Source organism: Calonectris borealis, chromosome 4 (assembly GCF_964195595.1).
Source record: "Calonectris borealis chromosome 4, bCalBor7.hap1.2, whole genome shotgun sequence".
Classification (NCBI taxonomy): Eukaryota; Metazoa; Chordata; class Aves; order Procellariiformes; family Procellariidae; genus Calonectris; species Calonectris borealis.
In genome coordinates this window covers 18,114,154-18,127,971 of record NC_134315.1, presented here as the reverse complement: position 1 = coordinate 18,127,971, position 13,818 = coordinate 18,114,154, and the positions used below count along the sequence as shown (strand labels likewise).

Below are 13,818 nucleotides of genomic sequence, written 5' to 3'. Positions count from 1 at the left end.
GCCATAATTTGAGACAAAAGTAGTTTTTCTATTGTCATCTCTACTCCTCAAAGTGTTTTTGTACAAATTCAATTCAATTGCACGAAAAGGTCCTTAGAGGGTAAGAACTGAGAAAGCATGTATCGTATCTCCATTCCAATTCACAACACACCATTACTCTCACCATCCTTCAGCTACGTTCAGTTCATAGAATAGCCTGAGCCCAATATGATTTGGCTGTCATTTAATCCCCAGTGGATCCCTCTTTCAAGCAGTTCTCTCTTTTCCCATTGAACATACAGAACTCTTGCATCTACAACCTCCTCTGGCAAAGAATTATTACACAAGAATACCCTCTAAGATTTGTTTACACAATGCTTAAAAATGTTTTAAAGTAATGTAAATCAACAGATGTTCTTTAACAAAAGAAACAAGCCAATACTACTTACTATTAACAACGGGACAGTTTTCATCCTTAGGATCTTGAAGTCTCGACAGGGCCAAGACAGCTTGAATTCTCACATTTGAAAATTTATCTTTAAGTCTAATCAGCATAGCTTCATTAATTTTATCAAATAAGTCATCATCAATCTGGGCATTCTCTGGCATATTTCCCAAAATCTTATTAACAAGCTGACATGTTCGAAACCTAACTGCATGGCTGTTCGCATTGTGAGACTTGGGGAAGGGAAAAAAAAAAATTATTCTTATAATCACACTTTTCTCATTTCCAACATAAGGCTATTAATATGCACATGTAAGTAGTTAATATTCGATACACAAAATATGCATTTCTGTATTTCAAAAGCTTTTCCTATTTAAGTTTATTTTTAAGAAGATTAAAAAGTCACAGAACTGGAAAACAATTATGGCCCATCACCTATATCCGTGGCACTTTACATAATTAGCAATGCCTTCACAAAGGAAGCAACATGCTTACCACTCGATGTAGACTACGGTACATTAGCTAACTTACCGCTCTGTCTCCATAAAACATTAGAAGAAGAAAACAAACAAACAAACAAACAAAGATATTAGCAATGATGACTAGCGATCTTGGCCTGATCAATAATTTTTCCAAGTTCCAACACTAGTTTAAGAAAAAGTAATTCTACTTGTGTTTTCATGCTATTGGAACTGTTGATCTTCTTTCTATATAACCCTTGCAATAAGCAGAAAGGAATAATACATATGCCAACCATACTTATATGAAAGATCTTTTAATATTTTTACTTATCAAAGAAACAGTATAAATTCATTTCCACAACACTTCCACAATTTCACACTTATAAATGCACCTATAGTAAAGCCTATAATGATACATCTGACAGCCATATAAGAAAACAGTTCATATTTTCTCACAGGCCTAACTTCTGAAATCCAGTTGTTGGGTTATTGGGGGGTGTGGTGGTTTTTTTGGGCTTGGGAGGGAGGGGTTGTGTTACTCGTAAAGCACTAGCTTTGCCTTGCTTTCACTTTTTTAAGTTCTAGTTTGTGGGTATTATCTAGAGTGCCAGCAAGTTTTTCCCCACTACTAAGACTTCCATTTGTTATGTTAAAGATTTAATAATAAGTATTACTGTACCTCAAGCAGAAAGTTAAACACGTAATTCAGAAGTAAATTTTCTTCTTCTCCCTCCTCATTACCATCTTCTTTCTCCATTTGAGAAAATGAAGTAACAAATTTAGCCACAAAATTTATCACTTGTTCCACTGCTGGTTCCCGTCTGTAGATTATCATAGCGTACTTAAGGAAATGAATGAATTTTTCATGAAAAGCTTCCTTATCTTCTAACTGAAAAAAAAATAAAAATCAAACCACAACAAAAAATAACTACCCCGTTCATCTTTCAAAAGCAGTACCATAGAAAAATAAAATAAATGGTTTTATAATTGACAGCTTCCATTTAAATTTTTAAAGCGCTAAAGCCAGCAGTTAGGACACACCTGCTGTTGTGCACTCTTCACTGAGTATTTTGCTTTAACTCCACAACAGGCATACGTCTTGACCGCTGGGCTCCATTCTGGCGTTTACATTTACCTGCTAACAGGTTTCAGAACGGCAATTCACACCCTCATCCATTATTTTCCTGTGTCACACCTCCTTCTCGGGTATCCAAACACCTTCCAGCAACATCATTAATACCTGCCGCGGGCTGTTCTTACACCCACGTTCGCAGGAGACAACTGTGTATAATAGTTTAGTGTGTGGCTTTTTTTTTTTTAAAGTCGCAGAGCTCTTCTTAGGCATAGCGGCTTCAGTGCTTGGTTTAGGGGAAACAAGACCGAAGAGGCCCCCTGCCCTCTGAAGCAAAAGCAGAGCAGCTGCTGAGCACCCTCATTTTCCCCTCAGCCTGGCGGGTGACCGCCCCTCCCAGCCGCTGGCACGCCCGGGGGCAGGCGTACCTGATTATAGGTGCTCTTCAAAGCCACAACCAGTTTCGCGTGGTTCTGGTGAGGCTTCTGGGCCAGCTGAAAGGCTTCTTTGATTTGCAGAAGCTTCTTTTTTGCTCCCATGGCTGCAGAGAAAGAGGACGGTCACGTCACGACTCCCCTGCTCCGGACTCCCGAAGGCGGAGAGCTGCTGTTCCCGCACAGGGCCCTACAGCAGCAAGGCGGAAGGAGCGCCCACCGCAAGCGGACCGAGGCTCCCGCCCAACAGCCGAGCCGAGCCGAGCCGAGCCGAGCCGCTCCTCGCCTCCTGCTGCAGCCGCGGGGCCGCCACCGGAGACCGTCCCCCGCCAGCCGCCGCGCGCGCACCAGCAACGGCCGCAGCGCCCGCGCCCCAGCTTCAAACTCGGCGCCAGTACCGCTCCCAGTCTCGCGAGAGAGTCGGTGGATAGGAGAGGGGGCGCGCGTGCTCGTCTCCGCGCGCTGGAGGCGTGGCGCGGGTCGGGCCGTGCAGCGCCGCGGACGGGGCGGGCAATGGCGCGCAGCCCGGAGGAGCGGCCGTTAGCTGGGGGCGCGCGGAAAGCGCCGCGCCGCCATCTTCCTCTGGGGCGGGCTGCAAGGCAGAGGGGGGCGGCTGGGGCGGCGCTCGCGGCAGGAGCGGCTGTTTCAAAGCAGAGTGGGTATCAGCCCTGCTGCGGCTGAGGAGAAGCGTCGGGCAAGAGGATTTCCAGAATGTATGTCGGTGCAAAATAGTTGAATAAGCCTGATAAACTCTGGTACTGCCCTCAGCCACTCTCCCAAAATCCTCTCCGGACGTGATCATCTGGAAAAATGAGTGTAGTTGCATTCTGTAAACAGGAGCCTTACACCAAAGCAATTGGAGTAGCAAACCAAGAAAGCTCAGCCTGTGTCTGAAAGTAAGAAAAGCTCTTTGGAGAATGATCATCCAAGGAGCCAAAAAATGCTCAGCTACTGTATCTAGAGTGAGATATGTTTCCCTATTTTAAAGTTCACTTTTGCCTATTTTAAAGATGTAGATAACAAAGGGGATTAAGTTCACTAGGTAACTGGTTAAGTGGTTACTTAGTTCCCTGGGTGAACTAAGCTGAATCCAACTTGCAGACTGTGTGTTTCTTATTGAAACATCCTTCTGTTTCGTATCAGCTGTAAGGGGGATTGAAAAGATGGATAGTACGGATAACTGACTTGTTGGAATGCATATTTGTGTTCCTTCCAGACTGAATCTTTTACTAGGTGAAATTTTCCCCAAATTTTCAAGCATTTGTTGTGAACCTAATGTTTCCCCAGAAATCCCTTAACTTGAGAATAGTAATAAATTCTATATCTCAGTAAAAACAGAAAAGATAACTAAGCTCAAACTCCAGAGACGTTGCAGTTACAGAACATACTGTGAGACAGGGGGATGATTAGCTGAGGGGAAACATTCTGAGCATATATTAATTACAGAGTTATGGTCAGCATTCAAAAATGTGAACAGAAGTAGTTAACTGTGGACAACAGGAACTTAAGGTATTTGACGTCTATGTGCATTTGGGCTTTAAAAAAAAAGTGTCTAATTACTTAAAGCGATGATAGTTATCTACTAAGTACAGACGACATACCATCAAATGACAGTAGGTCAAACAGGCATCCTGAATCCATGCTGAAGAAGGGTCATTTTTGGCTTTCTAAGAAAAAAAACACCTATCAAATGAAATAGATAAGCACTAGGGGTCAGTCTTGTTCCAGATCTGAATCTTCCAAGTGTTGTGTTTAAGTAGCAGATTTTTATCGACAAAATAATGGAATTATTTTCTCTTTACAATTGTGTCAAAGATCGTAGGGTATATGAGATGTATGTGGAGAATGGAGGGTAGCAGCAGGAAAAATTGTATTCTATTTTATAGATAAAAATAAAAATAAATTTTAGAATCATTTACATATGTGGCAGAGAGGTTTTTCCTGTTTTTTTTTCCTATATTACCATATATTTATGTATGTTTAAAACAGATACCTGCTTTTTAAAGGTGAGTCGTTTGTATTTTTAATTAACTTTTAAAACATATGTATCTGGCCTAATCCCCTTCTGCTCCTAGAGAGCAGAAAATGGATTCTATATGCACAACTAGAATCACAGAATCATAGTAACATAGAATCATGTGTATTAATTTTTTCCTAAAAGTTTTTATTTTATGTTGGAGAAATAGTCACTCTACAAAAACACTATAATCAACAGCAAATCCTCAATAAGTTGGGTTTTTTTGGAAGGTTATATTTTCTACGGAAATACAATGTGAAACCATCTTTCTATTTAAGATATTTTTACTGGAAAAATAATCTAGTTTTTTTCCACTGTAGGAAAGAAGACTATGGAAACAGGAAGAGAAGAGGATGTGGAGAAGAGGACGGAAACAGGAAGAGAAGAGCAGGTAAAACCTTGTGATTCTTGTGGCTTTAAAAACCCAGGACTTTTAAGCTAAACTAATAATACAAACTGAATTATTTTCGATTCAAATATGTTTGGCAGCCCATTTGTGCCTACCTGCATCTTGGATCTACAGATGAGGATTTTCCCTGGTGAATACCTTGTAGTCCTTTATGATGGATTTCAGCTAGGATGTAAGATTTATTTCTTCCAGTCTGCTTTAAATATTTCTGCTAGTTTTTGTATTTCAAGGTAGAAATAGAAGTCAGGCTTCTGTTATGACAAATTGATGTCTAACCCAGTTAGACATACTGGCTTTCAGGGTAAATATGCCACAAGAATCCAGATTCCCAGTATCATAATTGGTATTTCAGGTGTCAATATGTAACATGCTGAAGTAGGATCACAAATGTTGGCCATTTAGACTTTGCTCTGCATAACATATAACAGTCTCCCTGTGATACCAGATGCTTTGTTTAACTAATAGAGGTGTTTTCTGTCAGAGTTTTTACAGGTTATGTTTCTGTTAGACTGCACTAATAAGCCTTAATGGCCCCTGACTAGCCTCACCTGCGGCCTCCAGCCACACCCCTTGCCCATGGGCCAGGAACCCCATTTCAGCTCAGCCCTGGGCCTTCAGTCCTTTTCTGAGCTAACTCTCAGGGCTCAGTGAGGGCCAGCTACTTCCTGAGGGATGGATACGGTGACTGACCGGGAGGATAAGGACCTCACCAGCAGCACAGGCCTAGGGGCTGTGGCCAGTGGGTTTCACAGTTCTACCTGAAAAGGAAAGAAAAGGAATGATGAAACTCAGAACCTTGGATGGCGCTCCAGGCTCTGGAGCGAAGCGTGTTCTAATAATTGAAGATTTTTTCCTTGTCCTTTGAAATAGTGACCTCATCTGCTATGCTATGGTCTACTTCTGGTTGTCTCTCTCTACCTCTTACCCACTGTTCTAGATCCTTTTTCTTTCCTTTGTCAGTCCTGTTGTGTGAGCAAATACACAGTGCCACAGGGTAAGCCAGACTTTCTGATGCCAGTTACTTTCTGGTAATTTTATATGTAGGTCACTGGGTAAAAGACAGGTCAAAAAAAGGATAGTCGTTTCTATCCTATTTAGTAGGTGTCCCAGGGCTTATATAACTGATGCATCTGGTTGGTTCCAGTTTCCATTTTAAAAATACAAGCACAGTAATACTTCATCCATAATTGGGCCATCATTATGGTAATCAGAGGTTCTGTTCACGATATTCCTCCAAAACTTGTGTGTATGTAAGTCAGCTGTAAAATTGTATATACATTTTTGAATAGTTACTGTTTTCAGTCAATGATGAAGCAGCACTTCTTTCAGTAGCACTTCTAGTGGTTTTTGAATTGGACTCTCAAATCCTGTTTGCTTTATGAGGTGGGAAGAAATGAGAATTACAAAGTAGCTATATATAATATTATATATGTATACAATTATACATAATATATGTAGTTACTCAAGATGTACCAGTGGCAGAACCACTTTATACTTGTCCTTTTTCTTGCATTCAATCCCAAAACAAGCTTCATTGGAAGTAGGATAGTGAATTAGGTGAGCATGGCATCTAATTGAAGCCTTTCCAATGGTTGAAGTATTGACTGACAAGTCTTGTCTGGACTCAGAATAATTTACTAGTGACAAATTATGTTCTGCTAACTCACTTTCTTGTACCAAAGCCTCAAGTTTTTCCCTCTAACCCCCCAAAATACATGAACAGCCTGCTTGAAAATATCTCAGTGGTGTATTCCTTTCCCAGTGTACCTGAAGATCTGTGCTCCTCTGTTCTGTCTACGCCTGTGTAAGTGTCTCAAGTCTCTGTATAGCCATGCATTCAGGTCCAGTGTGTCCTTTGCTGTTCAGTAGAAAAAACATGAATGTTACTATCTGTCTTGTAGAGTGATAACACAGGTAACTTATTGTAAGTACTTTTAAAACCTTTTGCATTTTTCTTAATTTGCTTTCTATTTTCACCCAGTTGTGTTCTTTTTCTGAGGAAACAAGGTGCTAGGAAATTGCTCTAGCCCTTTGTGTTCTCTTGATTGTCCTAATAACCTTGTCAATTTTATCAAAATTTTACATATAATTAAGTTCCTACACATTTTTCTCAAATTGATGACCATGTAGAGAAGATATTATAACCATATTAACTGAGTTAAACTTAAGTGTGAGTACATGTCTTATCAGATACCAGACAATTGACAATGGCATGTCCTTATGCCTTAGTCATAGAAAGAGTTTCAGTCTCAGGCAGCAGCATCTTGGACACTAATGCCAGTGAATGAAGAAACTATACTTAGTCACTCCTGTGTACAAGGCTCTGTTTCTTACCTTTTCTTACTAATGTTCTGTCTGGGCTAAACTTCTCTTCCCTGCTTAGCATCTCCCAGCAACTGTGACCATCTTCATTTTCCTTCCTGCCCTTTCCCTTCTCCTATGCTGAGTTTCTCAGTTAGTCTTCATTTCCTCTCACTCCTGAAGTGAAGATTCTTTCTACCTCCAGAGATTTAGAGTCCCTCCTTTTCTCCCAGCAATTTAAGGGTTTGGTTTCTCTGTCCCAAGGTCCTTCTCTTCTTACCTCTTCTTATTCCTCCTCCCCACTGCCTGCAGGCATTCTTCTTCAGCCCTGATCTTTTTCCTCTTGGAGTGTTTATTCTTAACAGTGCTTTATCTCTTTTTGTCCTCACCGAGGATTTCCCTTTTTCGCTGAGGATTTTCCCTTTTTCCTTTTGCCCTACCCTTAGCTGACACTGGATAATCCTCCTTCCCAATTCTGATAGTCCTGAGGAAGCTCTTTTTCAAACCCACCACTAGCAAAGTGGAAGCTGCTTGCCTGAGAAGGATGGAAAGTACTGCCAAGAGGTGAGACGGGAAAGCTGCCTTACCTGCATGGGGCAGGGGGGAAGAGGCAGCCTCGTGGCCCCTCTGGCGGGCTGCAAGCCAGTGTGAGTGAGACGGCGCCGTCGGCTCCATGGTGTCTCTTGTACTGGCTGCAGCGACACGTCAAAGGGGTGTTGAGCAGCTCAGCTTCTCTTACCTGTTCTTTCTCCCTTTTCCTCTTCTCCACCTCTCTGACTTCACTCTACTTTGCCTTCTTCTCCTTCCCCTTTCTCTTCTAGACTTGTTTAAACGTATCCACTAACCATTTTCTTCTTGCATAACACTTTACTGAACAATTCATCTTTAAAAATCCCATTACCTTAACAGCTTGCCTTTTTTGTGCCCTTTTTTCTGCCTTTTCTGTCCTTTTATTTATTTTTACATGTAGAAGCCTGGTCTCTTTGAAGAGAGGGAATGGCTTGCAGATGAAAAAAAAAATGACCTGTAGTATGGTCAGTTTTCTTCTGGCACCTTTCCAATGCCTTCAGTGTAACTGAGGGGAACTGACCAGTCTCTCTGGGTAAGGCAGGCGGACCGGATCCTGGACACCGCTCGCGGGCTCAGCTGTGCTCAAGTGTGCCTCTTAGCTGGGAGAACTGCTCCATTCTGCTTTCAGCTGAGCAGCAAAAATTGAACAAGGTTTTCTTCATCTCTTTATTGGTCCATTGGGACTTAGAGAGGATTGCCAAAATAACAGAGCTTATGAAAGGTGCCAACACCGTCCTCTCGGATGACCTCTGCAATCCTTTGGCAGCCCAAGAAGGTAACATGATTTAATCTGCAGACGATCTCTACCACAGATCCCCAGCAACGTCTGTGCTGCTGCTTGTACGGCTGGCTCAGCGTCTCCTGTGGGGAATTAGTAGCATCCAGCCACTGGCATCTTCTCCTAGCGGAAGCTCAACCATTTGAAGAGAAGGGGAGGGAAAAAAAAATCCCGATCAGGATGTTTGCACATGCTGTTCGCTGCCTCCTCGCCTGGGTGTTCTGCTGAAGGATTGGGACATCTGCGCGGAAGAGAGAGCGGCGGCGGCGACTGGAGCCTGCCCTGTTTGGGGCTGAAGTTCCTCCAGCGCTGTGGGGGTTTGAGTGCGCGCAGCGCGCCAGGGGAGGCTAGCAGCGGGGACAGGACCGCACTACCCCGAGCGTACACAGACAGGCTTGATTAAAGTATTTCAAGCCTGATGGCCTCTGGCATAAACAAGATTCATCAGCCCAGGACTTGCAATGGATCTAAAGCCGCTCGCAGCAGCTGGGCAGAGGAATGCAATCAGGAAATGCACATGAAAATGTGCAAGAAGATCGCCCAGCTCACTAAGGTAAGTCTTGCTGTTGCAGCCTTCCCAGGGAGGTGAGGCTGCTCTCGCCGGGAGCGGCGGGGCTGGCTCGGAGCTGCCTCCTCTGATGGCCCCTGTCTGAGAGGAGGGAAGGGAAACCCATCCTCTCTTACGAGGCGGTTGATGAAAACATCGGTGTGCGCAAACTTCCTTTCAAACAGTTCCCCGCGGGTGCTACAGAACAACCTTAGCGGGTTGCCTTTGTGGCTGACGATCGACGTCTCGCACTTACCTACTTTAATTAGCGTGCAACAATAGCTAGAAGAGCTCAAGCTCTGCGAAGACATAGGGTTTGTCTGTGTGCTGCTCTGTGCCTCTGTGTACCGGAGGGATTGACGGTATCCGCTTTTTTTCCTGAATTACGAAGACGGCAATTTATTTGCGTTTTGTAGGTTCTCAAGTAATATTGTTGCAAAGCTGCAGCCGAACTGCGGTGCTAAAGTACAGCATTACTTGTTGTCTTGTACTTAGTTGTTCCTGACGTGCATAAGTAGAGATACTTTAAATGACGTTCGTGAAAGATAGAAGTTGGAAAAGAGGCAGGACTAAATTACGTAGTATATTGTAGTAAAACTTTTAGTCAATACCAAGCTACACTACAAAATATTTTCAACATTTTCCACACCGTGTTAACAAATAAGACAAAATCTGTAGGAGATGGCAGTTATCTTTTAAGCTGTTTTTATGCTGCACCTTTGTCAGTAAGAAAAACCTATTTCCTACCCTTGTTTACTAATCCAGCTTTTACATGTTCTGTAACCTCACTGCAATTGGTAAAGACATTTTAGCAATGAAAAAACACTGACAATGAAAAAACACTGACTAAAAATACAGGTCAAACAATAGGAAATCATTAAGATGTTCAAGTTAGAATGGCTTACTAGTTAACAGTGCCATTATTCTCATCTAATGATGACTGTATGTGATAATGTAGATCGTGTATGAATACATACAAGTGCTACCTATATTTACACGTATACTTGCTATATTATACTTACTGTACTATACCAGTACTTACTTCACCGGTGCTTTGATTGTATAATAGTATTTGTACACAATCTGATGCTTACTTGTTGCCCATGAATGCACACATTATTCTTCAAGGTACATTTTCATTCTGTAGCAACTGAAAGAAAACTATCCAAATAAACATAATTTTTTAAAAATTATTTTGAACACAGATATGTTTGAGCAATGAAGTCTGTAAAAATTCTTAGAGAGAAGTACTTTCTGTTTATTGATAACATTCGTGATTCCTCAACCACAGTGAAATGTACATGAAAGATGACTGTGACTTAGATTAAGGTGTCCTGAGTTGTTCCCTTTTTTTCCCGTCTGGTACTCACTTGCTACCTTTGATCAATTTTGCACACTAAGTAAAACTTGTCCATAAGTATCGCTCAAAAAAATTGCAGTCTTGCCTTTTCTAATAGAAAAGCAGTAGCGGGTCTCTTTTAATTGATAGGTTATACTTCACAGTAACAGGAGTGGAGGAATCACCAGCTCACTCTTTCTGGGTGATCTATTTCTCAATAGCAGACTTGGAGCACATTGATGAAATCTATGCAAAGAAACACGTGTTCAAAATTTTCAACTCTCATGCTAAACTCATTTTCTGTAGAGATTTCTGTGCCTTCATTTTTATATAAAGTGATTCTTTTTAAAGTCTCTCTAATCTCAACTAAATTTGAGGGAAAAATATCTCATTCCTTTCTGAAAACTCTTGTATTACTTTATAAAGCTTGTCTTTGGGTTGGGGAAGAAACTTCTCCTATTTTAGCAGGAAAAGGGGGAAAAATCACCCCAGTGCAAAGGATCATGCAAGATTTTATTGCAGTGTTCTTTTCAGATGCTTTTGCTAAATTTTTATTGTTAAAATGTGGGTGGGGTGATTTCTGTATTTTTTACAGAATTTCCCTTCCGGATACTTTTCAGTCATCTGAAATAGAGATGATTTATATTTGAAGCTTAAAAAAGTACTTCTGAAAAGCAAATCATTCTGTGTTGGAATATGGCCTTTAAGAACCAACACATGAGAGGCAAAATCTGAGACCAGATTAGCTGAAAAATGGCTATATGGAAAATCAGTTATAATCATTTTTGGCCTAGGAAATTTGAGAGCTCCCTATCAAATCACTTTTTTTCTTGGCTACATTACAGTTGGGATAATTATAATAAAATCCTTCCTAACTTTAAAGTGCCTGTAATGCTTTCCTTTCCCATTTCTAACCTAGTGTGTAATAGTACTGTTTGTTGTTACACAGCTGCAACTTCCTGTCCCAGTGATGTTAAGATTTTCATTGATGGGGAGATAATGATCGAATTATTCATCCACTCCGCATTGTGCCAGGAGAAATGAATACAAAATGTTTAAATTAGGTCTAGGATACAGAGCTTGACTTACATTCTGTCTCTCTGTTACATAGTAGTGGCCGCCTCCTACTCTCAAAGGCAAAGGAGGGGTGTGCAAAGGCATCAACGGCAGAACCAAACTAGGTGAGGTGATAGAGTTTCCATCCTTGCATGAAGTGCTGATCACCTTGTAAGACATGGGTTGGTACTGGGAATTCCCACAGGTAATCAGGACACAGAGATCCTGAAAGCTGTGCCCATTCTACTGCCCTGTTATTTCTGCTTTTGGAGAGGTAGAATATAGTAAGTTTTCATACCTTTAGTCATGCATTTTTCTGTTCTGCACCTTTTTGGCTGTAGCAGCAAAAATACAAACCTTTAGAAACGTTTTGTTTGCTTTGGGCAGCAAGCTGCTGCTTTTTGTAGCCCATTTATCAGTATTTTTAGATGCCTGGCTCTTCTCACAAGGATTGACTTTTTCCACTGTTGACCTGTAGAGTGTACATTGTTTTTCCACATCGAGCTATCACAATGAGCAAAACCAATGAGCATATTTGTAAGCTCAGTCAGGCTTCCTGTTCTGCTCTGCCCCCCTCTTTCTGCAAAAGTAAGGTGGCCTTTGCATTTTAAGGCAGAAATGGCCACAGATCCTTGTTTACCCTTAGACATCTGTCTGCCCACATTTGAAGTACACTAATGAAAATATGGCAGGGTTTTATTATTAATTGTACAATTTAGGTTTTGCTTTTAAAGCCTCAGCTCACAGTGCTAAATGAATATGTGGCACAACCAGGTTTTGTTCGAAAAATATATATCTAAAAAAAAAAGGGTATATTAAAAAGTGCAAACTGAAGTTTTTTGTTCCCATGGATGCAGGTAAAAAGTTTAAAAGCCCTGGTAAGATTAGTGAGTTTGGATGAGAGCTATCTAGGCCTTCTGAATTTTGACCTTAAAATCAGATAACATTGCAGCTATTTCCAGATGAGCTATGCTTTGATTTATGAACTTACAGAAATTAAAACAGAAACATTCTGCTTGCAAATGGGAATGTCCATCTGTAGTTGGACATATCACACATTTAGTTGGTAGGTACCTTTCTGCAACACTAGTGCATTCAAATTAATAGGGACTTGAAGTTAGTGTATTCTTATGATTGTAGCAGAATGCATGACTTTGTACCAGTAATTAAGTTTAGACTTTTCCATCAGAGATTGGACCCTTGGCATGCTGGTTTTTGCTTGCCAGTTCTTTGTATTTCTGATCTGTTTAGCAATAACATGGAGTTTAAAATGCATGGTGACTTTTATAAGACACTTTGGGTGTCACTCCCTGCTGCCTCAAGCTACAGATTTCTGACATCCATTGGCTATTACAGGATTTTCATGTGCTAATGGATTCTTAGGACAGTCCTTTTTACTTGAGACAGGATGAGAAATGCAAATGAACTCTTGAAGAGGAATGGTGAGGAGAGTGGATCAGCTTTCATTGAACAGGCAGTTCAACCAGGGCTGGCAAGAACTGGGTAGACTGCAAATATCCATGTTATTCAGGCTTCTTTTCAGACCTCTGCCAGAAGGGCTCAAACCAAACCTGCTGTTCTGGACTGCAGTTCTGGAACCAAGCCTAATACGAATAACTGGGATGGTGACATTACCTCGTGATCAGAGAGCTACCAATGGAGGAATGTTTTTAACGAGAGTAGATAGTTACCCTCAAACTCATTTTTCCTAGGGATTCATCTGACTCTATATTGGGAATTTGGGAGCCTTGTTGTAAGAAGCACATTTTAAATTGCAGTATTTCTGGTCAAGTAGATTGTTAGTCAAAAAATCAAGCAGTCTGGCAAGAATTTTGTTTATGTACATTGGATATTGTGAGTCTTAAAGGAAGCAGAGAGTGCCGATGCAGGGAAAAGTTAATTGCTGGTAAAACACAATTAAGAACCCTTTCTTCCTTCAGGGGAAAGAAATGTCAAAGAGGAGCAAGTGTGTTCCTCTTCTAGAAGCAGAAGCATAGGCAGATGTTCCTTAGTGACTCTGTGGAACAGTTGAAAATGTTACACACTCCGGCTGCTTATCACTACCAGTCACCAGGAGGCGACAGGAGCTCCTCAGCTGAGTCAGCACGGTAGAAAATACGAACATTATTTAATAAGTTTCAGTGGAAAATCACCCAGATAAGCAAAACCCACTTTTATTAGTTATTTGAGGAAGGATGTCTGACTTTTGCACAGAAGTATATGAGATACATGCTCATATTTAGTTCTATTAGCTTCACTCTATGGGTGGAAATTTACAGAAGAATTAACAAGTGGCCTGGTATGTGTGTGAGGGCATAGACTGTTTACACCACTCCAGTGTTTTGCAGCATAGCTGTATATTAGATCTTTTAAACTTTCCTGTTTTATTTGCCATTTAAAAAAATGGCTG

At 41.2% G+C, this 13,818-nt stretch overlaps 2 protein-coding genes across 2 annotated transcripts in view; one reads left to right on the top strand and one right to left on the bottom strand.

Annotated features, from left to right (window-relative positions):
• Positions 1-2,968, bottom strand: part of NCAPG (non-SMC condensin I complex subunit G) — a 33,183-nt gene extending 30,215 nt beyond the window's left edge. Inside the window, exons 1-4 of the mRNA XM_075148817.1 lie at positions 2,612-2,968; positions 2,386-2,498; positions 1,565-1,774; positions 429-657 (exon numbers count right to left, since the gene is read on the bottom strand). Of these exons, the coding sequence (XP_075004918.1) occupies positions 429-657; positions 1,565-1,774; positions 2,386-2,496 (550 nt within the window). The 5' untranslated portion in view covers positions 2,497-2,498; positions 2,612-2,968. The remainder of the gene's footprint in view (positions 1-428; positions 658-1,564; positions 1,775-2,385; positions 2,499-2,611) is intronic.
• Positions 2,969-7,877: 4,909 nt separating this feature from the next.
• The window catches only part of FAM184B (family with sequence similarity 184 member B), a 45,805-nt gene continuing 39,864 nt past the window's right edge, over positions 7,878-13,818 (top strand). Inside the window, exon 1 of the mRNA XM_075148829.1 lies at positions 7,878-9,019. Within this exon, the coding sequence (XP_075004930.1) occupies positions 8,885-9,019 (135 nt within the window). The 5' untranslated portion in view covers positions 7,878-8,884. The remainder of the gene's footprint in view (positions 9,020-13,818) is intronic.